Source organism: Drosophila albomicans, chromosome 3 (assembly GCF_009650485.2).
Source record: "Drosophila albomicans strain 15112-1751.03 chromosome 3, ASM965048v2, whole genome shotgun sequence".
In the NCBI taxonomy this organism is placed as follows: domain Eukaryota; kingdom Metazoa; phylum Arthropoda; class Insecta; order Diptera; family Drosophilidae; genus Drosophila; species Drosophila albomicans.
In genome coordinates, this window is record NC_047629.2 from 26,517,339 (window position 1) to 26,539,981 (window position 22,643).

Below are 22,643 nucleotides of genomic sequence, written 5' to 3' on the forward strand. Positions count from 1 at the left end.
AATTAGTAGCTCCGCCAAAAGTGACTGTCTTTGCAATCCACTGAAAAGTGTGAGGATCACGCCGACTTCAGGGAATTCGGCTGTGTCGTTGAAAAATAGTGGTGATAACAACGGAGAGTAGCGAGAGACGAACGCCTGATGAACAGTTTCGCGCAAAGTTGTTGGCGCTTTTTTATCATATCGGAATTGAGCATAGAAATCTAGAATCTTCTGGGGATCATTACTTTGACTATCCTGTTGCCACTCTTGCCACAAGGACTCATAGATTAAATCTTTAATTTTTGAGTCACATGCCTGCCTCCCCATCAGTTGAACTAATCGCATCCGCTCCCAATCTCCCTTCAATATGGAATGGATGAGAGATCGCACGTTGATAACACTGTCAACTGCAGGCCAAGTGGTGCAATCTTCTTCGCGCGACGAAACGCCTTCTCCTCTTAGAGACAATCCAAGTAACAGCAGAAGAAAGACTTTAGATGCCATTTCGGATTAAACTGTCCTCGCTTGAACTAAGCATTCGGCTTATAAAGCTTATTTTCGTGAAAGTTAATCAGTCAAATTAGAATTTGGAAATGCTAATTTAATTATGGATATTGTATAATTTTTCAGCACCGTGATTTAAATATAAAATTAGAACAAGTCACTAAAATCATTTTGGTGGTACTTGCGTCAATTATTATACAAAATTATACACTTTTAACCTTTTCAAATTCACTTGAAAATGAGAAGTAGAATTAAATCAATATTTATCTTCTAAGAATTTAATAAAACTGTAGAAAGGCTAATAAAATTGAGTTCTGTTTGTTTTTGTAATTAATGTTGAATTCTCAGACTTGGACTAATTCAAGTTCCACTTTTTCTGTTGCTACTTAAAACCGTTTTTTTTGCTCCAAAAATTGTCATATATAATGTTCTTTGATTAACAGCCGGTAAATGTTCAATAACATATGTTACGTTCAATATATGACGCTAGAAAATGTATTTATTTATAATTGAAAATACTAATTTAAATTGAAGTGAGTGGTTATTTCTTGAAGTGTAGTTTTATTGTTTTGATACTTGACATATTTGCAAATGCACTGACGATATGGCCGCTTGCTTCAGAGCTCCCTTATCTCTTAACACTAAGCTCTAATGCTCATATACGAGGGTGGGCTGATAAATAGTCGGCCTAACAAAGAAAAAAATTTTTAAAAATTCGTAAGTATTTTATTCGATTAGTGTTTTCTATCAGCCGATTACTGTGAAAGTTTCATGCGGTTTTATCAACACTGGTAATTTTGGCGGGACTTTTAGCGCATTCACTTTTGCATTGTCGTCAACATGAATAAAATCGAATATCGTGCTGTCATAAGATTTCTGTTTTTAAAAGAGAAATCCAACGACGATATTAAAAATGAGTTAGACAAAGTTTATAAGGATTCAGCTCCATCGTTTTCAACAATAAAATATTTGACTGCTGAATTTAAACGCGGGCGGACAAGCATTTTTGACGATGATCGCCCGGGTCGTCCTAGAGAGGTGACAACACCAGAAATTGTGGATAAAGTCCATGGAATGATATTGGATGATCGCCGAATCAAGCTGCGAGAGATTGCAAATGCTCTAAACATTTCTCGGGAACGCGTTGGAAACATTTTACACGAATTTTTACACATGAGAAAGCTTTCGTCAAGATGGGTGCCGCGATTGCTCACAATGGAAAATAAGCGCAACCGCTTGCACATTGCGAAGGAGAGATTGGCATTGCTTAACGCAAACAAACACGAATTTTTTCGTCGTTTTGTGACTGTTGACGAAACCTGGATTCATCACCATACACCAGAGAGTAAGGAACAGTCAAAGCAATGGATTTCAACTGGAGAAACGGCACCGAAAAAGGCAAAGATCGGTTTGTCGGCCAACAAACTGATGGCAACGGTTTTCTGGGATGCCCGAGGTGTAATTCATGTGGATTATCTGGAAAAAGGCAGAACAATTACGGGAGAATACTATTCCAATCTCTTGGGACGATTTGATTCGGAGCTGAAGAAAAATAGCCGCACATGGCGAAGAAAAAAGTTTTGTTTCACCAGGACAATGCTCCCGCTCACAAGAGCGTTTTCGCCATGTCGAAATTGTGTGAATTGCACTACGAAATTCTACCCCATCCACCCTATTCTCCAGATTTAGCACCCTGTGACTATTATTTATTTCCAAACTTAAAAAAATGGCTTGGGGGTAAGAAATTTCATTCAAATGAACAGGTAATCTGTGAAAAAACGCATATTTTGAAGACCTGGACTAATCCTATTTTATGGAAGGTATTGGGAAACTGGGGGATCGGTGGTCCAAGTGCATACGTCTAAAAAGAGATTATGTTGAGAAATAAAAAAGCAAAATTAAAAAAAAACGTATTTTCTTTGTAAGGCCGAATATTTATCAGCCCACCCTCGTATAATAGGTCTCAAGCACAAATAAATAATATAGTTCTTGTTTAAAATAACATTTCGTCTTCGATGTACCAGGTGCACTCCTTCTCAAAGGCGGCAAAATCATCAGCACGGCGAGTGTACGCATAACCTTGGAGGTCGTCGCCTGATGTAGGATTTCCGCAGAGCACCAAACTGGATGTGTCAGCATCGTAGAGCGCGACGCCGTCTTTAACCTGCTCAGCATGCCACCACTGGATTGAATCATATTTATTCTTAACATTGCTTGCCTTTCCTGATTTATTTGGAATGATCGGATCTAATACTAAGTATTGTCGATCATGATTCACGTTTTCAAAGGAAAACTGTGTTGCATTGTTAATGCCACCCTTTTCGCGTTTCACTTGAAACTTTGTGTATTCATTACTTGTCAAGCACACATAGCCTTCGGACTCAGAAAGAAAATATTTCTTGTTGAACGCCAATCGGAATCGTACCTTTGAGGCCATGTCGAGCATTCCAATTGCCGACGGGATAAGCCTGTATGCGTCCATTTGTGATGAGAATTGCACTTCATTGTTAAAAGAAGGATCCTTTACCAACTGGCGCAGATTTTTAATCAATGTGCGGTGCACACTTGAATTGACGGACACTTCATTGCGATTCAGCAATTCCAAGTTGGCCCAGGTTAATGCGTTCAAACCAGCGTTTAAATTGCTTAAACGATGCGTTGCGATCTCTATGGACTCTATTGAGCGCACATCGTCAAAAATAACTTCGAATACGTTTGCCAGATACCTCGCTCGTCTTCCAGAGAATTGTGAGAGAATCTTGTTGACTTCCGGGAATTCGGCACTGCGATTGTCGTTGTGAAAGGGCGGCGATAACAGCTGAGCGTACTGAGAGACGAACGCCTGTTGAAACTTTTCCTTCAAAGTCGGCGGCACATGCCAATCATCTTCAAGTAGAATATAGAAATCGAGTATCTTCTGGGGATCATTGCTTGGATTATCCTGTTGCAATTCCTGCCATAAAGCCTCATAGATGGAACCTTTAATGTCTGAATTACATGCAAGTCCTGCCATCTGTTGCACCAATGGAACCCGCTCCACATCGCCTCTCACTATGGAACGTACAAGCGATCGCAGGTCGATAACACTGTCAGCTGCGGGCCATTCAGTGCAGTCATAGCCGTTCGACAAGGCGTCTTTGCCTCTTAGAGACAGACCAAGGAGGAGCAGCAGAACGATTTTAGTTGCCATTGCGGTTCAAACTATTGTCGCCTCAACAAAGCACTCGTCTTATAAAGCTTCTTTTCGTCAAAGTGGACTATTTGAATTTGGAATTATAATTGCTAATTAAGAATATAGTACAATGTTGATAACCCATGCCTTCTATTCACTATCGTAATACATTTGCTTCACTATATCCGCTACCCAAACTGTTAGAAGAAGGCATCTCCGACTTAAGAGACTATTCTTGATCAGTGTCAACAGCTTAGATCTCAGAGACTATTGAAAATACAAGTCGATAACCAGCTGCTGCTTTTTTCGGGTATTAATTGAAATATATATTTTATATTCTATAGTATGGTATATTTTATATTCCATAGTATAGTTTAAGTATTTGGTTACACGAAATATAGCTTTTGTAATATTTATTTTTACGTATTTTATTTGGTATATTTTAATAATAATACCTAACTACTTTGCTTCTGTGGAAAATGGGTAACGGGTATGTCATAGTGGATCACTCCCGGCTGAAGATAGTTAAAGAATTAAAACGATCTACATGTGATTTGAAAACATGTGATGAAATTCGCGGGTGTTTTCATACAAAATGTGACCCTTTTAACCTTTTTAATTTCACTAGATAATGAGTGGCGAGCTCAAAGTAGATTTTAAATATTAATCTTATAAGAATGTCAAATAATTTCAAAAAGGTCAATTATATATAGTTTGGAATCGGACTTGACCTAATTCGAATTTCACTTTTGCTGTTACTACTTGTACTGATATTTCAGCGAGTACATTTTAATAGGTATTTTGCACCAAATATTTTCATGTGTCCGTGGAATACTTTAAAACCAAAACAGTCTTCAACTGTGTTGTGTGTGCGAAGCCGATCATAGAAAGCACTTTGTTATAGAAGCAATATTCTCTGCGTATGTTTTTGGTGGCTCCTCACTGTCTCTCTCATACTTCCGCACTCTCTCCTTCTCTCTCCATCCAATGTATTCATTCATTCAGTGGACGGCGACCCAACCGCACTCAATATCAATAAATTCCCAACAATCTGCACTCAAAAATCAAAAGATACACAGCGGATAGGTAGACAGGCGAACATAAAATGCCAATTTCTAGTTGCCAAATGGTTATTGCTCTGCCAGCAATGCGAATGGAGCAAAGGCAACAGCAATTGCAACAAATTTGCCACATACGAGCACAAGCAAAGCAAAGAGAAACAGAGAAAGAGAGTATGTGTGTGTGTAAGGATAAAGTTAAGCGCAGCATAAAACTAACGAGCAGCAAAGCAATTTGTTGCATCGGGACAGGTTAAAAAGAGATTCGCGCATAAACACACATTAGATGGGAGGACGGTGGCCGGCCAAAAGGGGGCGATGGCAAAATGCAAACTAAATACAATTTAAAATTGTGCGTATAATGCAGAAATTGTTCGCAACGTATTCAGATATCAGAGTTCAGTGTTCAGTCTACAGTCTGCAGTGTGATAAGAAGTGAGAGGCGAATACACTCAGTACTTAGCAGGCATGAAATTTATAAATTACTACGATGCGCCATAATAAATTTCAGTTTGCGTAAAAACGTAAAATTTATATACACTATGCAGCAGCTACAGCTACAAAATGGTGGACGGTAGGAACTGGGGATGGGGTGGGATGAAAAGGCACAGCCTGTACTTGGTACTCTGAGTGCAGTGAAAAACCCATTATGAATGAATTTAGTAGCAACAGCAACAGCAGCAGCAACAGCAGCAGCAACAGCAGCAACAGCGGCGGCAGCAAAGAGCACAAAAACCAAAACGTGCTCGCACCACTCGTCGTATTTATACAAATTTAAAGCATTCACCCACTCGTCTGGGCTTGGGCGGAGGGGTAGAGGGAGGGAGGGAGGGGCCAGTTGAGTGCTCGAAATTTACGAGTATTTCCATGGCTGGCAGCGACGATAAACCAAACCAGTCGAAAGCAATAACGACGAGCCAATGCCAATAGACACTGGACATGGATGGCAAAGAGTCGAGTCCAGGACAACCGCAACGGACTTGACTAGACAACGACTACGAGTACAACTATGAGAACAACTACTGGGCCACATGGCATGGAAGTTAGTTGAAGGACACAGCCTGGCCAGGCAGACAAAAGGGGCGCGTCGCATCAGGCAGGCGACGTAGGCAGACCTCGGACAGCCCGACGAGTTGTCGGTGTCTGGCCTTTGCTCCATTGCCGTTGCCGTAGCATTCGCCTCGGTCAATGACAGCTAAAGTTTCGCAAACTAACCTCGAAACGATAAAAAATTAAAGCAACAGTAAATGAGAGACAGCCAGCAACTGAGAAGGTAGAAGGTAAAATAAGAAATAGAGGTGAAAACGGAAGAGCTGGCAGCTGAGTTGGGGGTAAAGTTACCGCATCAAAATGCCGCAACGGGCTCTTATTATAATAAAAACGAAGCATGCAACTTGGCGCAGTAAAAGCGGCAATAAGCACTGAGGCAAGCAGCAGAAGCAACCAACCAACTAAACATTTGCATAGCCAATGTCCAGTCCAGTTCAGTTCACAGTCAGTCGCCAGTTGTTATTCCATTTCAAGTGCAATGTCTGTGTCGGGTGCGTTAACAATTCACAATCAAATTATACGTATTTCATTAGTTAATTAAGTGTACTTCAATGCACCGACTCAAAATACAATTTGAAAGAAAAAATGGCAATCAATGCTTTTAAACAGAATACAAAATGGAGAATCTATAAGAGAAATCAATACGATTGAAATGGTATTAAATCTGTATTGTTTTGGTTACTTCTGTGAAATTAAATATTTACTTCATTGCTGTTCTTTAAAGCCGGAATTGACTTTGCCGCTGCGCTGTTACTAGACAACATATTTGGCTCTGAATCACAGCACCAACAGGAGGAGGTGGTGGAGGGCAAAGGGCAAGCATCAATATGAGTATGTCGACTTTTGTTTGAGTTGATTTCGTTCCCAAAAAACTGGCGCGTGGGTAGCAGCAATTTGTGGAGTTTTTTTTTTTGGTTTTTTTTTTGGTTTGCTGCGGGAAAATATATTTTTTAACTCTTGGCCAAACTTTTGTTTCACTTTATGATAACTTCCATATAACATACATGCATATGCGACTGTTGTATGTGTGTGAGTGAGTGAGTGTGTGTGGTTTCCAATCGTGCAGAATGCCCATTTTTATTTGCATTTGCATATGGCGCATAAGCATTTTTTCATACGCGACCAACAAAAAAATCAAGTAAGAAGGCAGCTGCTGTAGTTGGTTCGACTTAAAGAGACCCTATGATCTAAGATATATTTATAAACACGATTTTAAAGATTATAAAAGAGATTAATACTATGAAAGTTTCTTGAGTGTGTTAAATATTTATTTTTTTATAATAAATAATAATAATAAAATCATGATATCTATGCATATATTATACAATTTTAAATGATTTTATTATTTAATACAAATAATAATTTCTTAAGTATCCTTTAAGCAGTTTTTGCAGAGGGTATAAAAACCATCAAACCCTGCAGGAAATTTTTAACTATAGCATAATATGGGCAAACTTTTATCCAGCATTTCTTTCTTTTTTTTGTATACACATACATATGTATATATACATGCATAAAGGCAGCGAAGCAGATACATAGAGAGAGAAAGGGAGAGAGAGTTTAAAATATTGTAGGCCCGTCCATTTCGGGGCTGTCATTGCCTCGACTCTCCGCTCTCCTCTACTCCTGGGATGTGGCTGCGGCTCGTAACGAATTCAGTTTCAACTTTTTGGGGTGGGAGGGATCCTCGCTCCGACTGTTGCTGGGTGCCAAAAGTCAACAAATAATATTTTTGCATAAAAATCGTCGCTGTAAAAATGAAATGAAAATATCCGGCGAATACTTTCGCGAGCAAGCAAAGGACTCCCGAGTGTAGAGAATATGCTTAAAAGCCCGGCAAAGCAAACAACGGCCAATACATACAAAGTCAGGTACATATATGTATATAGACGTATGTATTTGTGGCAGAGAGAGAGAGAGAGAGAAAGAGAAATGTCAATTTGCTGAGAATTTTAATCAATACGGAGAGCACAGCTGATCAATGAATGCAAAAGTCAAAATTGGCATTTTCGGATGCTTATCAATTTATGCATGAACGCAAATAGAATTTCATAAATTGTCATTTAATTGCACTTTAGACAGCAGCAGCAGCCACAGCCGTATCAAAAGGTCCACCTCATTCCGAAAAATGATGATATGCAAAATGCAAATGGCGGCCAAGTCCATTCAATATTAATGTTATGCATGCGAGAAGCCTTAAGCCCTGTCAGCTTGGGTTACGGCTTGCATATTCTATACGGATGGCACACATACATACATACGTATACATATTTAGTTTTGCATACGAGAATATGGCACACACACACACACACACACACAGCTTTAAATTGCCACTTTAAGGCTTTAAGTCGAGCACATGATTTGGCTGCCTGTTTGTTAATCTATATAGAACAACTGAGCTTAAGTTTTGCATTGAAATTAGCTGGCCATGCCATCAAAAAGCAGCGTACAGTTTCAGTTTCAGTAAAAAAAAAGAAAGCTGTAACAAAACGCAAGAAAATTGTATGCGACACAGCAAAATCTAGACAAAGCTTGGCACACATATACGTTATGGATGGCAACAAGAAAAACGACGACAACAGCAACAGCAACAAAAGCAGAGCAGAGCGTAACAAGAACAGTTTGTGTGTGTATTTGCACAATGCAAAAAAGTAAACAAAAGGCGGCAAAAAACAAATACACAAATACAACGCACGCGTAAGCAAACTGTACTACAACAACAGCCCGAAAGTATGCTATACAAATGTGTAACACATACATACATATATATGAAACACCCACATACGCATACATATGTTAAGGAAATAAAGACAGTGGAGCAGAGTGAGGGGAAAAAAGGGGGGGAGGTTGGTTATGCTCTTTGCGTTTGTTTTCCGCCTTCTTTGTTGCTTCAGCTCGTATTTGTTGATATTTTAAGGCACGCGCCCGAAAGTATGCAACAGAAATTCAGCATGCCAGCTGCAACGCGAAACTTCATCGCATTATGTCGCCTTGTCTCACTCGCACACACACAGGAACACACACTATCAATCGCTTTCTGTCTGACTTTCTCACAATTTAATTCCACTTTCGACAGCTCTTAGCCATTATCAAATCCATTGCCTAAAAGGCTGCGGCTGTTGCTGCTCTCGTTGTTGCTCTCGTTGTTGTTGTTGTTGCTGTTGTTGTTGATGGCGTTGCTGCTGTGCTAACAGTTAAATGCAGCAGCACTTTGCGTTGTCCGCCCTCGCCACAATTTCTATGCAGCAATTCATATGTACGCAACAAAAAAAGAAGTAAAGGCTGCGGCATTTGTTTGCTAAATTTTGGTTTTATTTTTTTCTACCTCTTTTTCATAGGCCCCAGAGGCTGTTTGGCAGCGTTTTTTGCTGTTGTTGCTTGTGTTAGTTGATTTCGTGGCACGCACTTGGTGTTGTTGTTGTTGCCGACTATTTTTAGTCCACTTTCGTACGTTTTTATCCCTAAAGCCTGCTTGCGGATATGCGCATGCAGAGAACACAAACAAGCGAACAAACAAACAAACAAATAAACAAACACAACGAACAGCAGCAGCGAAAACAAAAGAAACAAACCAACAAAAGCCAAAATGTGAAAATCGAGAAGTAGTGGAAAAAATACGTACGGTTGGAAAAACAATAAATGGCAAATGTATTGCAGCATTTTAGGCGCAGCATGGCCCAAAACAACAGCGCTGCAAATGTGCAAAAATACGAGTGCCTCTACTTGGCACAAACTCCCCCCCCCCCCTCTTTCTCCACCAACTGTTTTGCATTTTTATAGCAATATGGTAAATGGCAAAATGGCAAATGGCAAACGGTGAACGGTGAATGGAAACGTCCCACGCTTAACATTTAAATGAGGCAAGTGGCTTTTGAAGCAGGTCAGACGATTTGCATAGCACTCGATAGGAGATGGAGTTGCCCCAGTTTTAGAAAAATATATGTTTATGTGTGAATGTATGTGAAAAATACTTGGAGTACTCACTTATATTTCCACTAGGAATGTAAACGTTGCCCGATGGCGTCCGCACCAAACACGATGGCTCAAAGTCAACGCCCAGATCATTGGGATTGTTAGCAACAGCGCCGGCAATTAAACGGGCATTATTCATGCGACTCATTGTCGGATTACGTGGCGGAACATCCGGTGGTGCCGTTGGCGTGACTCCCTCCAGGAGAAAGCCTGCGAAAAAAAATCAAAATAAAAAATTAGCATGTCACGAATATACAGATATTTGAATACCAACAGTATCTTTGCTGTCTCTCTCAATTATAAAACATTCATCGCCAAACGATATATAAAATTCAGCAGCATTTCACAACAATTTGCACAATATACATTTGCAGTTATTTCTTTTTTTTTCTTTTTTTTTTTATTTTGGCGTTGATCATTGCACATTTGACACTAAAAGTATGCTTTGAATATTTAAACAACTACAAATTGCAAAACTGTGAAATGGAAATGGATATTGTAGGCGGAACAGACAGACAAACAGACAGACAGAGAGACTGGCAGGATTTAAGGCCTGCAGGAGAATGGGAATGAGAGTGAGAGCATGCAATCAGTGCGCATTGAAGCTCGGCACGAAAATCAAGCGAGAAAAATGTGCAAAAAAAAATGAAATTATTTAGCAGCATTCAAAATTGAATGTTTTTCCTGCGACACACACACCAACAAACACACCCGTAGATACAAGAGCGTATCTCTGAAATACAGCAAAATTACCAAGCAAAAGGCAATTTGAAAATCAAAAGCATTCACCTCATCCCCTTGCTCTCTCTCTCACGATGCTCAGCAAGATGGGAAGCAAGTCGAAGCAGAAAAGCAGAAAAGAAATCGAAATAAAATTCAATTTACTGCGCTAAAAAATTTGAATGCCATCGTCAGCGACAAAACTCGAGAAGTCGGCGCGAAATGCCTTTGATAAGTGTATATACACATACACAAATTTATATACATTCAAATTGTATATTGTCATGTATGTGTATTTGTGTTTGTGGGTGTGTCGTGCCAACACTCTGAGGCTAAAACGCGAACTCCACGAGTATAATAAATTTCAAAAGCATTCACATTCATTCGCATAGAAAATTTTAAGCTCATTTATAGGCTTAAAAAGTAAGGGCACAGAACGTTGAGGACACCCAGGACATCGAGGACTAACAGCTGCTGGCGGCTGGCTGCGCAAACAGGATGCTCGACAAATTCAAATGCCAAGAGCGAAATCGACAAAATAATAAAAAAGCAAACGGCGAACAGCGAACGACGACGGACGACGAACGTTGAACGATGAAATGGAGAAATGGCTAACGGAAGCGCCAACGGCCAACGCGGCAGCGGGTGAAATTCGAAATTGTTGAGATTTGCTTGGTGCGAAAATTATATCCTGCCCGTCCTCACATTCCCATGCTTATGCTCAAATGTGTGTGTGTGTGTCTAGTCCAATCGCATTGCGTTAGGCTCCGGTCAAGAGTGGAAATGGAAACGCGCGCGCTCGCTGAAAAGTGGCCTCTATGCTGTGCTGAGACTGAGACTGTGAGTGGGAAATTTAAGCTGCGGAAAATGTGACACCAGCAGCTTGGGATGCGACGCTGAATGGCCGCAAGGCCTGCGCATTATCATCATAATGAAACACGCCCGACTGCACGACAGAATGGAGCGCCTCTGACTGCTGCCAGCGAAGATTATTTCACGCGGTTAAACACAGCTCCAAAGTTCGGGCACACATTTTTCCACTCTCACACACACACACACACACACACACACACACACAGACTTCGAACTGACATTGCATTGGAGATGGTTCAACGGTCAGCTGTGATTAAAAACTGTGCAGCTTGAGTGCTGGGGCATCTGCGGCTTAAATATTTTTGGGACTTTTGTCTTTGGCTTGTGTGTGTAATTAGTTTTCTAGAGTTAAGGCGCTTAGCACAGAGAGAAAGCAGCAGTAGCAGACAAATTTGAAATTGCTAGACTGCGCACACTAGGCGTATGCGCAATGTGCAAAAGACAAAGCTTAATCCGAGCAAAACTTGCACATTTGCAAGCAAATTATTTTGCCATCAACGGCGCACAAGTGAAGCTCATCTTGCGACATTTGCATAACATATTTTTAGTTTGTATACCCGGTAGCCAAAGAGTAAAAGGGTATAAAAGGCAGAACAAGGCATCTCCGACAATCTGGTATATTTTGCACATTATGGTATATTTTGAATATAGTGAGATATCCGCCTTTTAATGTAAGGAAAACCGTGCAGTGTTAATTTTAGAATATACCAAATTAATATACCAAAAATACTAAAAATCTTTAAAAGTCTGAATTTGTGTGGTATTCATTTAAATATTAATATACCACAAAAATACTAAAAGTATACGAAAGCCTTCATTTTGTTTATTTTAAATGAATATCGCACTATTTCGCCTTTATACAAAATTCGTAGCGGGATCTTCACAGTCGAGCACACTCCAGAGTATTTTTCTGACTTGTTTTTTCTTTATATGTATATTGAAGCAGTGAAGTTGGAACTGCGCCTTGTGGCTTGCGGCTTTTACACGCGCATTAGTTTAATATTAAACAACGAGTGGCAAAAATGTCAATTGTGGTCTCGCTGCCACGTCAAGGACTAAGCAAAAGCACACCAAAATGGCGACATTTGACGACGACGACAAGCAGCAACAATGCTGATGGTGCTCTTGGCGCTGGCAACTCTGACAGGGCGCATAACAAAAGTAGCTGCTGTTGCAGTCGGTGGCCTTTTGCTTCGCTTTGGCAGTTGGCATCCGCAGCCAGACAGGCGTAAGAGCAGCCGCAGCGGCAGCGGCAGCGGCAGCAGCAGCCAGGAGCAGTCAGTCCATGTGAATGCCAAGCGCAGGAACAGCGCAGAAACAGCAACAACAACAACGAGATAACAACAGAGCAGGCCAGGCCAGACCAAACCAAACCAGACCAGACCAGGCAATGGCGCTGATAAGCAGCTTATCTTCATTTCTACAACCCCCAGCGTTTATTTTTCTGTGGGTGTTGTTTGTTTTTGTTTGTGTTTGTGTTGCTGCCGTTGTTGTTGTCACCATTGTCGTTGTCATTTTGAATGCGAATTGTCGTTGTCATTGCTGTTGCTTTTGCTGTTTTCTGGGTACGCAAAATGTGTAATGGCATTTCGTCAGGCGGAGCATGAAAAACTCGCAGCGCACACACGACTGCAAATGCCATTGAGCGTGCATGTGTGCATGTGTGTGTGTGTGTGTGACAAAGCAAATTTGCCTTGTAGAGTTTTCTTCGCTTTTTTTTTGGCGTTGGCATTTGCTTTCTCTCGTTGATGCTGCTGCTTTCACTATGCTATCCCTAGTTCACTTAGCTCACTCTCTGAGCTGGCTGATGGCCTTTTTGGCTTGCAGTTTAATGCTTTTATAATGCACTCGACAACAAATGCAAATAAGCACAGCAAATGGCAAAAGTATTTAAAGACAGTTCCCCCAGTTCTCCATAGAAAGTAATTCCCTCTACTTTTAGTTGGCATCATATGCAAGTTTTAACTTTTTGCTAACGATTTCAACTGGCATTAAAGACAACTTTTGCCAAAACGCCCAAAATGCGTAATGTTAATTAAATTAACAGTGCGTTGGCTGCTGTGGAAAAAGGACACCAGCTGCTTGTGGCATGCCAGGAATGAACAAATACCAGGCAAAGTGGAAGCTGAGAGGGACAAAAGGCATGCCAACACCTTTTGCCAAGGTGCCAGCAACAATAACTGACAACAACAGCAACATCAACATCAACGGCAACGGCAGAGAATAAAATAACATCATCAACATTTGCCTCGTTGTCTTCATCATCTTCTGCGAATGAGAGAAATGTAAAGCACTTTCGGTATGACAGCTGCAATGTGAGTTAAGCTTGAATTTGAGGCAGAACTTCGTCTCGCTATTTTACCTCTTTTGCTGTCTGCTCTTAAACAATTTCTTTGGGTTAAATGCGAATTAAGCTGAAGTTTACGAATTCATTTGCGTGATTATTTCATTTCCAAAACGGGTATTCGGCAATTTGAATTGTTGCGCAATCGATAGCAGCACTTTGCATCGATTTATGTTGCAGCAAATATGTGAACAATGTGCAATATTGCGTATACGCAACGTGCTGCAGGTTCCATACCTTTATTTCGCTTAGTGCTGCTGCTGTCATTTTGTTGATAAGCAGATGCCGCAGAGACACACACACACATCTACACAAATGCATTTGCAGCGACAGCGACAAACAAAAGGCGCTCGCACTGACAATTGTTTAGCTGCAACTACGTGTCGTCCATCTCTCTCTCTGTCTTTCCCTCTCTCTCTTCATGATGGGTTGTTTGTTTATATGCCAGCAGTTGACTGCACCTAGTTAGAGACAATTCCCGCAGCCCCACGCCGTCATCCCCAACTAAACTATAATGCGGGCCATCTATATGCGTGTAAGCGTTTGTCGCTTGTCTCTGTTTATATTTGCACCAACATTTGCACTCATCCGTGTGCTGAGCGGGGTGGGGTGTGTTGTGTGTGTGTGTATTTGACCGCCTGTGCTTGACATACATAACTATAAATAGTATAGGCAAAGTTGTTAAGTTCTGTGGCCATAGGCACAACGAAAACAGACTCAACTCTTGTCTCGACTCGACTCGAATACGTCTTTCATCTAAGACCACGATTCATGTCCTTGTCAAACAAACATCGCCTAGGTGTGTAGCTCTATATGCACACATATACCACAAAAATATATACATTTGTATGTGTGTACATATCGTATGTGTTATTAAATTTAACAAACTTCCTTGGGCCTCCTTTGCCTGTAAATGTCTGGCCAACTATTTATGTCACTTGTCATGTTTCAGCCTCCCACAGCTCACGCACCTTTCCCCCCATTCCCTTCTTTGCAGTAATACGCCTGTTGTTTGTCAAACTTTTCTCCATCTCTGTCTACACTCGTTCTCTCTTGTTCTATCGCTTGCCTAGCTTGGAGATTTATTTAGTCCGAGTGTACGGCCACAAAACTTGGATTTACTTCGACACAATTGTCAGCTTAGTCACGTTTCGTGTTGCTCTCACGGCTAACGCGTGTGTGTGTATGTGTGTGTGTCTGGGATTTGCACACACACACACACCCACACACACTCTCGCATCAACTAAGGTACGTTAATACTAAACACGACATATATAAAGGTAAAAAGCCAAAGGCACGCGATGCGCATATTTTAGCTAAAAGTTGGGCTCTTTTTGTTTGCTTTTTGTTTGGTTCTTGTTGTTGTTATTCTTCTTGTTGTAGTATGCTTTGTATGCTAGTTAGTAACTAACTGCTATCGGTAGAGGGGCAGGAGAACAAGGGGACAAAGGACTAACGCCAAAGCTTGTTAGGCTCCTTGCTGCTGTTGCTATTTCTGCTGCTGCTGCTGCTGGCGAGGATCAAACTTCGCATCAGAACTGTTTACATGTTGATATGTTGATGCGGCCCCTAAGCTATAGCTAACCTAAAGCACGATAGAGTTTTGATTACATTGCCGTCAGTCTTTCCTTTTTTTCTTATTTTTTGGTAGCTGCTGCTGCTGCATACTTTGCGGCGCAGCTAATCAAATTTAAACGCTGACCCAGTTGAGGCAGCTAAAAACCTTCCATTGAGCCCCTTCTCTGGCATTTTAGCCATCGCATTTTGCGGTTGGCAAACCAACTTTGACAGCTTTTGATAGTTTTTGTCAAGCTGAGAGACGCGACGTCGCTTAATTGATTTTGTGGCATGCAAACTTCACTAGACCGAAGATGGCAACGATGGTGACGATGGCGTCAACGGCACCAAAACCGCAGGCCAGCCGCTTGAAACGATTTGAGTTCATCATTTTTTGCAACGTCTGCCCCCCACTCTCTCTCTCTCTCTCTCTCTCTCTCTCTCTCCCTCTCTGCACCTGCTTGCCTACTTAGTGGCAAGTGCAGCTCTGTCAGTAATCCTATTAGACGACGACGACGACGACGATGGCGATGGCGACCGTCTCGGTCTAGCATACTTTGCGGTTTATACTTTATCGTGTCGGCCCAAAGTGATGTGTAACTAAAAAGCGAAACGAGCTCCGACCACGCTATGGCCAAACGCTGCTGCATGCTTTAAAGGCTTAAAGGCTAACTAACTGGAGGGCTTAATTGCCCTGAGCGGCACATAATAAACGTCAAGTGACAATTTTCAACAAAAAGTGTAATTTTCAAGATTTATTTGGCACTGACAACGCTTAGAGAACTTGTCGCGCAAAACTTTGTGAAATAAAAATGAAATGGAATCTAATTTAACGCTTTATTTGACACATTTGGAGCGCACTTTGAATGTGGCAAGCAGAAGTAGCAAAGAACTTGCAACTAGGTCGCAACTACGCCCACTGCCACTCAATTCGCGTGAAATTACACAAATTAATGCCGAGCTGTGCGGCATGGAAACATTGCAATTTTTACTGCCGGAAATGCGGCAGAGCAAAGACAAAAAACACAACTTGAAAGTGTGTGTTGCACTATGAAGGCCAGAGATAACTGACACTTTGCCTGCGGCTCATTAACATTTCAAAGTGGCAGCCAGGCTGCGAAAGAGGCAAAGCCAATCGCATTCCAGAGCTGCGAATGTGTGTTGTGCATGTGCTTAACCTTCTTTGTCGACGACAATTGCTGTGACGAGCTGCTTGACATTTCGCCAGCGCCTTGCGGTATGCAACACTCTCACACATTGAGGCCTCACACCCGCCGCCATTTTGCATTGTCTGCAGCCCGAGAAAACGTGCTGCAGTCGAGTTGCAAATTAAGCGAACAAAAGCAGAAAATAAAGCAACTCAACGTTGTCTTCTATTCCCACACACTAAAAGATAGTTCTGCATGTTGCATGTTGTGTGTGGTAGTTAAAGTGCAGCCGTTAAGCACTTTTGTCTCAATGAGTGTCAACAAGCGCCACCAAGAAGCTGAAGGCAAGCCACACACCCAGACACATACACAAATATACATGAAAGAAAAGAAAGAGAAAAAATAATCGCCCTATTAATGAGCCTTAGGCCAAGTGCAACAAGCTGACAACAGACAACATGACCTGACCCAAGCCAATTCTCCCCCATTCTCAGTTCACAGTTCTCAGTTCTCAGTTCTTTAGCTCTCTAGCTATTTAGCTCATGTTCGTGTGCAATCACCCGAGGCGTGTTCTTAGTTCTTGCTTCTCTATTTTTCAAGCAAGACAAAGAGATACTTGGCGGCAAACTGAAGGAGCAAGCACATTGTCCTTGCTTGCAACTGAACTGAGAGAGTGAGAATGCTGCAGTTGCTGGCTGACGAATGTTATATTGATCTTGTAGGGAAAAATCTCTAGGTATCTAACGCTAATTGGATTTTATATTTCGTTTTTTTTTATAGCTGACAAAAGTTGCCATGCAAACAACCCAAGCCAATCTAATATATAGAGAATCAAAAAAAAAACATTCATCATTATATTGAGCTGCGTGGGAGCAACAACAACGATTCGCGGCAACACGGCGTATACATTACGCGTTTCACATTACATCTTCGCATTTTAAATGCGGGGGGCAAACAGAAGAGAGAGCAACAACTGTGGCAACAACAACATAACTTTAATTGGTAAGACATGAAAGAGAAGTCGTCCAGCTCAAGCAGCGGAAACAGCAACTGTAGTTGGGGGTCGACGACGCTGAGCTTTAAGCAGTTTTGTCGACAGGTCCGAGGCTCTTGGCTCTTTATTGTCGTTGTGGCATTTGGTTTATTTATTATTTTGGTTGCAATCTCCGCTCTCCACTCTCCACTCTTCACTCTAGTCGCCCCTCAATTTGTGCTAATATAATTTAAAAATGTTCACTTCTTATTTTCATTTTTTCTGAGTTTGTTGGTTTCTAGCTTGGCTTTTAGTGCACATTGGAGAGTCGTTAAATGGGATTCTCGCTGCTTCTTTCTGGTGCTCACACTCTTAATTTTTATATTCCATTTCGAGGGTTGCACACTGACCCTGCCCCAAACACACATATAGTACACCACACACATACACATACAAACATCTCTCGAGCACTTTGGCTTTGCTCATTTTTTGCGTTTGTAAAGTTCACACAAAAATTGAAAAGTACCAAAAGTTCTGAGGGTTAGTTTTTCTTTCTTGTTCGCCTTTCCTTTGCGGTTCTGTTTCTTTTTTTTTATATTAATGTTTCTTGAGCATCTTAAAGAGAGAGAGAGCACAAAACACAACTTTCCTTACGTATTAAGGAGGCACAACATTTTTCAAGTTTAGTTGCTGCTGCTGTTGAAGTTTGTTCCTGGTAATTATGCGATGCCGCATGCACAAAAGTTCTGCCACCATCATCCACTTTGGGGTGCAAAGAGGCATGCGAATTATGATGATGATGACGATGACTGCGATGACGACGATGTCAGTGGAACGGATGCGTGGGCTTTACGCTAACATCAACAACTTTCGAGGGCAGCAAAACTTTGATCGACAGCGACTCTCCCTTTTTTTTTTCTTTTCTTTTTTTTTGGTTTTTTTGAAGGGCACACAAAAGTTTCACATACTCCACGCTCTCGCTCGCTCTCTTGGGATTCTAACACATCTTGAGTTTTCATTTTAGCAATTGCTACAAATGCAAATATAAATTACACAACATTTTATGCGGCGCACCTAATTAAAAAGTTTCGTGTATTGCTTTGATTTCTACACACGTTAATTTTGCAATTAAAGTCGGTTAATTGCGGCTCAAGGGCTTCTGCTTCAGTAATAATTCGATTATCGCCTAGGCAAAATGCATATGCAAAAAGTTTGGCAACTTTTTTGTAGTTCTCAGTTTCTGTGTTTCAGTTACGCACAGGCGCAGCGCGAGAGCAACAATTAAAAATAATGGGAAAACATTGCGGCAACAACAACAACGACGATGACGACGACGACCACGACAACGACAAGTACAACAACTGGAGCTGAATTACACAGTACAAGCAAACGTTGGCATTATGTAAAGCAATTAAAATGTAGCAAAAAAAATAACATATATACATAGCAACCGCTGACTTTTAATGGCATGCAAAATGTATGCCAACGTTGTGAGGGGGCAACAGCGATAGAGAGAAAGCGAAGAAGAAGACGAAGAAGGAGCCAGCTGCGCTTTGCATTGCATCGCATTAAACGATGCCCGCCAAAAAGTATGCAACGAAAAAAATATGTAAGGGAAAAAGCAGCTGCTGTCTCGCTACTCGCTACTCGCAACTGGTAACTGGCAACTTGAAGCTAAGCCCGTGATTAAATAAATTGTTGAAAAATGTTAAACAAGCCAACGTGCCCCTCTACCTACTACTGCCGTTGCCCCGCTGACCTGGTAAAAATCTATAAAAATGCAGTGAAGGAGCAGAGAAATGGGAAGCAAAAAGAGGTTCGCCCGCTGTTAGGCAACATATTGCAGTCAAGGCCTCGCTGCGTGTATTTTTTAAATGCTCACCGCTTCCTTTTCGTGTTGTTCGTTGCCTGCCTGTTCGCTGCCACAACGCAATGCAACGCGGCGCATGTGGCACAAACGGAAGCTGCTGTTTGGCTCACATAAATAATAACAATAGTGGGTAGCGGGGGGGATGAGGAAATGGCAAATGCAGCTTGTGTCTGGCTTTGGCTTTAACTATGTATGTGTGTGTGTGTGTGTGTGCAGTTGTGGTTGTGTGGGCGTATGGGCGGGGTTAGCGTAAGCAACACGTGTAACAACTGTTGTTACCTCGCACTCATACTCTCTTTCGCATCTGGTTAGTTGCCTCTCCTATGTCCTTTATTGAAACTATTTACGCTGTGTTTACAACCTGTGCTCTCAATGTGCGTCAGAGTTTATCTATTGTATTCGTTATACACGTGTATCTAGGCACCTTTGTTCTGCTTTATAGAGAGGAACATGTGTTTAACCGCTTTGAACAGGCTTTAAAATCAAAGTGAGCAACAAAATTAAATGCGAAAAAATAAGATAATAGGTTCCCATCCAATTGAAGGCAGTTAACTTTCACTCTTACTCCGATGACACCAGAATTAATTGGAGAATTAATTGACGCTGCATACCTGCAAATAGAAGAACAATAATTTATCGATTAGTTATGCTTGTGGCATTTAATTGGCAAAATAATTATAGTTGATAATTGGGCAAGAGTTGTGTGACGATAGTGTATCAAATTTGCAATTTTAATTCCTCATACATAAATTGCACTTTGCACATTCTTTAATTTCATTATTCGCAATATATATGTATGTATGTACGCATATATGATGAAAGTTTTCGCAATAATTTAATTTGGTTGCATTTTGTGGGTAACCGCATTGCATTTTGTGCATTATTCTCTTTCTCTCGCCGAATTGTGTTTATTATTATTATTTTTTTCTTTCTTTCTTTTTTTTTGGTTTTGTTTTTGTGATGTTATTGTTATTATTTATTTTTGGAAACCACGCTATTTTGGTATGCTGATGTTGATGTGCTTTATTGTTGTGTTGTGTTGTGTTGTTCTGCTTTGTCAATGTCACCGCCAGCAATTACCATCAACAATTTAACATTTACAATTTTATGCAACATACATGCATATTATTTTTTTTTGGCCAACGGTTAGTGTGAAATGCATTTGACAGTTTCAAATATTGTGGCGAAAAACTGTTCGGAAATTGTGTGAATAAAAACCCATCTTGTTAGGGCTACTTTCTGATATAACCATCAGCTTAATAAATCGAAAAATCATACTACTAGAGATGACAACAACTTTCGCCTGTAAAATCATAATAAAAATTGTAAAATTAATTTAAATGTCTTGCTAATGAATGTTTACAGCATTCATATTTCTTGCGATGCACCGCGCATTGTCATGCTAAGCATGGAAAATACTTATAAAATGAAAATGAAAATGCAAATCAAATGTGCTTGCATAAGGCAGCAAAGTGACAAAAAATTAGTCGCGGTAACCAGATACACATATGAGATGTGAATGAGATACGAGATTTAGTTTATCGATTGAACTTCTTCTTTCTCTCACTCTCGAATGTCAATTTCCGTGTCGAGTATCTTGTAGATACACATGTATCTATAGGTTTGTTTTTTATCATTGTTTCGCCTGCGTGAAACTGTGAAATGATTCGGAAACTGATATGCAAATCGCTTGTAATTGAGAGAAATCTTTTTTGGTTTTTAGTTTTTTATTTTTGATAAATCTGCGATCATTTAAAATGCATTTCGTGTGTGCACCACGGGAGGGAAAGATTGAGGAGTGAGAGAGAGAGGGAGAGCTGGGTTGCATAAGCCTGGGCATAAGAGATGGCTAATCAGCGAGACTCGATGCCAGCTTCGAGAGCTTCGTTAGCCAGACAACAAGAACGCGCATTTCTTGCGTAGGCAGCAGACATCAGGTTGTCTGACCCGAAACTGAAACTGAATTCCTAAAAACCAAATCCCGAAACGACAAAACAGAAGAGCACTGCTGCTGCTCAGCTTGTTCTTTTTCTGGTTGCTCGCGTACAGTAGCCGCAAGCACATGTCCATGCAACTGGCAACTGGAAACTGGCAACTGGCAACTTGGCTGAGAAGAACACCGGGCGAGGTCGTGGCTGGCACACAAGTTAATGACTTTTGAAGTTGGCAAAACGGCAGCAACAATGTGAAGCGAATTACCTTTTTTGTGCTTATGCAATGATAATAAAACGCAGACTGTAGCTCCCCACATCTCTCTCTCTTTCTTTACAGAGATGCGGCGGCAGCATTCAAAAAATATAAATGAAATAAATTACTGCGCAGGCGCAACGGCGCAAACAATGAGAGCCTGGCTTTGCCGTCGAACACACACAATTTGAATGAACGTGCTGCTCCTGGCTTTGTCAGGTCGGTCTCTCAGTCTCTCAGTCTCTCGATCTCTGTCTCTGTCTCTGTGTGTGGGTTCCACACGCGGTCTTCATTTGAATGCGCAACATGTTGTGGCATTCAACGACCCAAGCTAAAGGCTGGACTCTGCGAAACTCCTACGGCTTCATTTGCCATTATCTTGGCTGCAGTTTGGACCGGTTAGTTAGTGCGCTTTAATTTATCGCTGCATCGTCTGCCCGGCGAGCTACACAACAACTACACAACTACACAACTACAACGAGCTACAACAAGCTACACCTACTACCGACAATCTGCAATGCTGCAATGCAATGCAATGCCACGAGGCAAGTCAATTGTCCATTCGTTTTGCCTCTCGTATCTCAACCTCATCATAAATTGCCATTGTTGTGCTGCTTCGTCGCTCTTCTTTCGAGTCGAATGCAAATATGACACGGCCTTCCTCCATCCCTCTCCTTCTCCACACTGCTTAACCAGCAACTTCTTTTTCTTCTCCTGCTGCTGTTGTCTGGCTACTTATTTGCTTATTGAGTTTATTATTGTTGTCGTTATCTGTGCAGTAATACATACTTGATGTTGTTGTTGCTGTTGTTGCTGTGGTCATTGCTGCTGGTTATCATTATGTTTATTATTGCACTTGCCCCCCGCCACTGCACTGCATTAATATGCGCATCTTTTTGCGCTAATTTAATGTGCTGTCCATTGTTCAAGACTCGTGCCGTGCCCCGGAGTGGCATCTCTCTTTTTTTTTTTTTTTGCCTTGCCAATTTATGCGCTGTTTGAATTGATCTTTAAGCGAGTCTTATGCAAAATGCGTGTGGGTCTTATGATTATCCGAGAGTCAATTGTGCTCCTTATTTAGTGAACACACGCTCGGGTTTTCAATTCAATTTCGTAAAGTTAAAGTTGAACTAGTTTTTTGCTAGTCTTCCGTTGCATTTCCTGGCCCCATGTTTCTTTGTCAATTCGACGGCTCATTTATAGTCGCAGCAGCAGCAGCAGCAGCGAGCTTCAATC

At 41.2% G+C, this 22,643-nt stretch overlaps 1 protein-coding gene across 5 annotated transcripts in view; it reads right to left on the reverse strand.

Moving 5' to 3' along the window:
- The window catches only part of LOC117567867 (teneurin-m), a 145,863-nt gene that overhangs the window by 49,412 nt on the left and 73,808 nt on the right, over nucleotides 1-22,643 (reverse strand). For all 5 annotated transcript variants that reach the window (XM_052004190.1, XM_034248135.2, XM_034248134.2 and 2 more), the window contains exon 2: nucleotides 9,748-9,945. In XM_052004190.1, coding sequence (XP_051860150.1) covers nucleotides 9,748-9,945 — 198 coding nt within the window. The remainder of the gene's footprint in view (nucleotides 1-9,747; nucleotides 9,946-22,643) is intronic.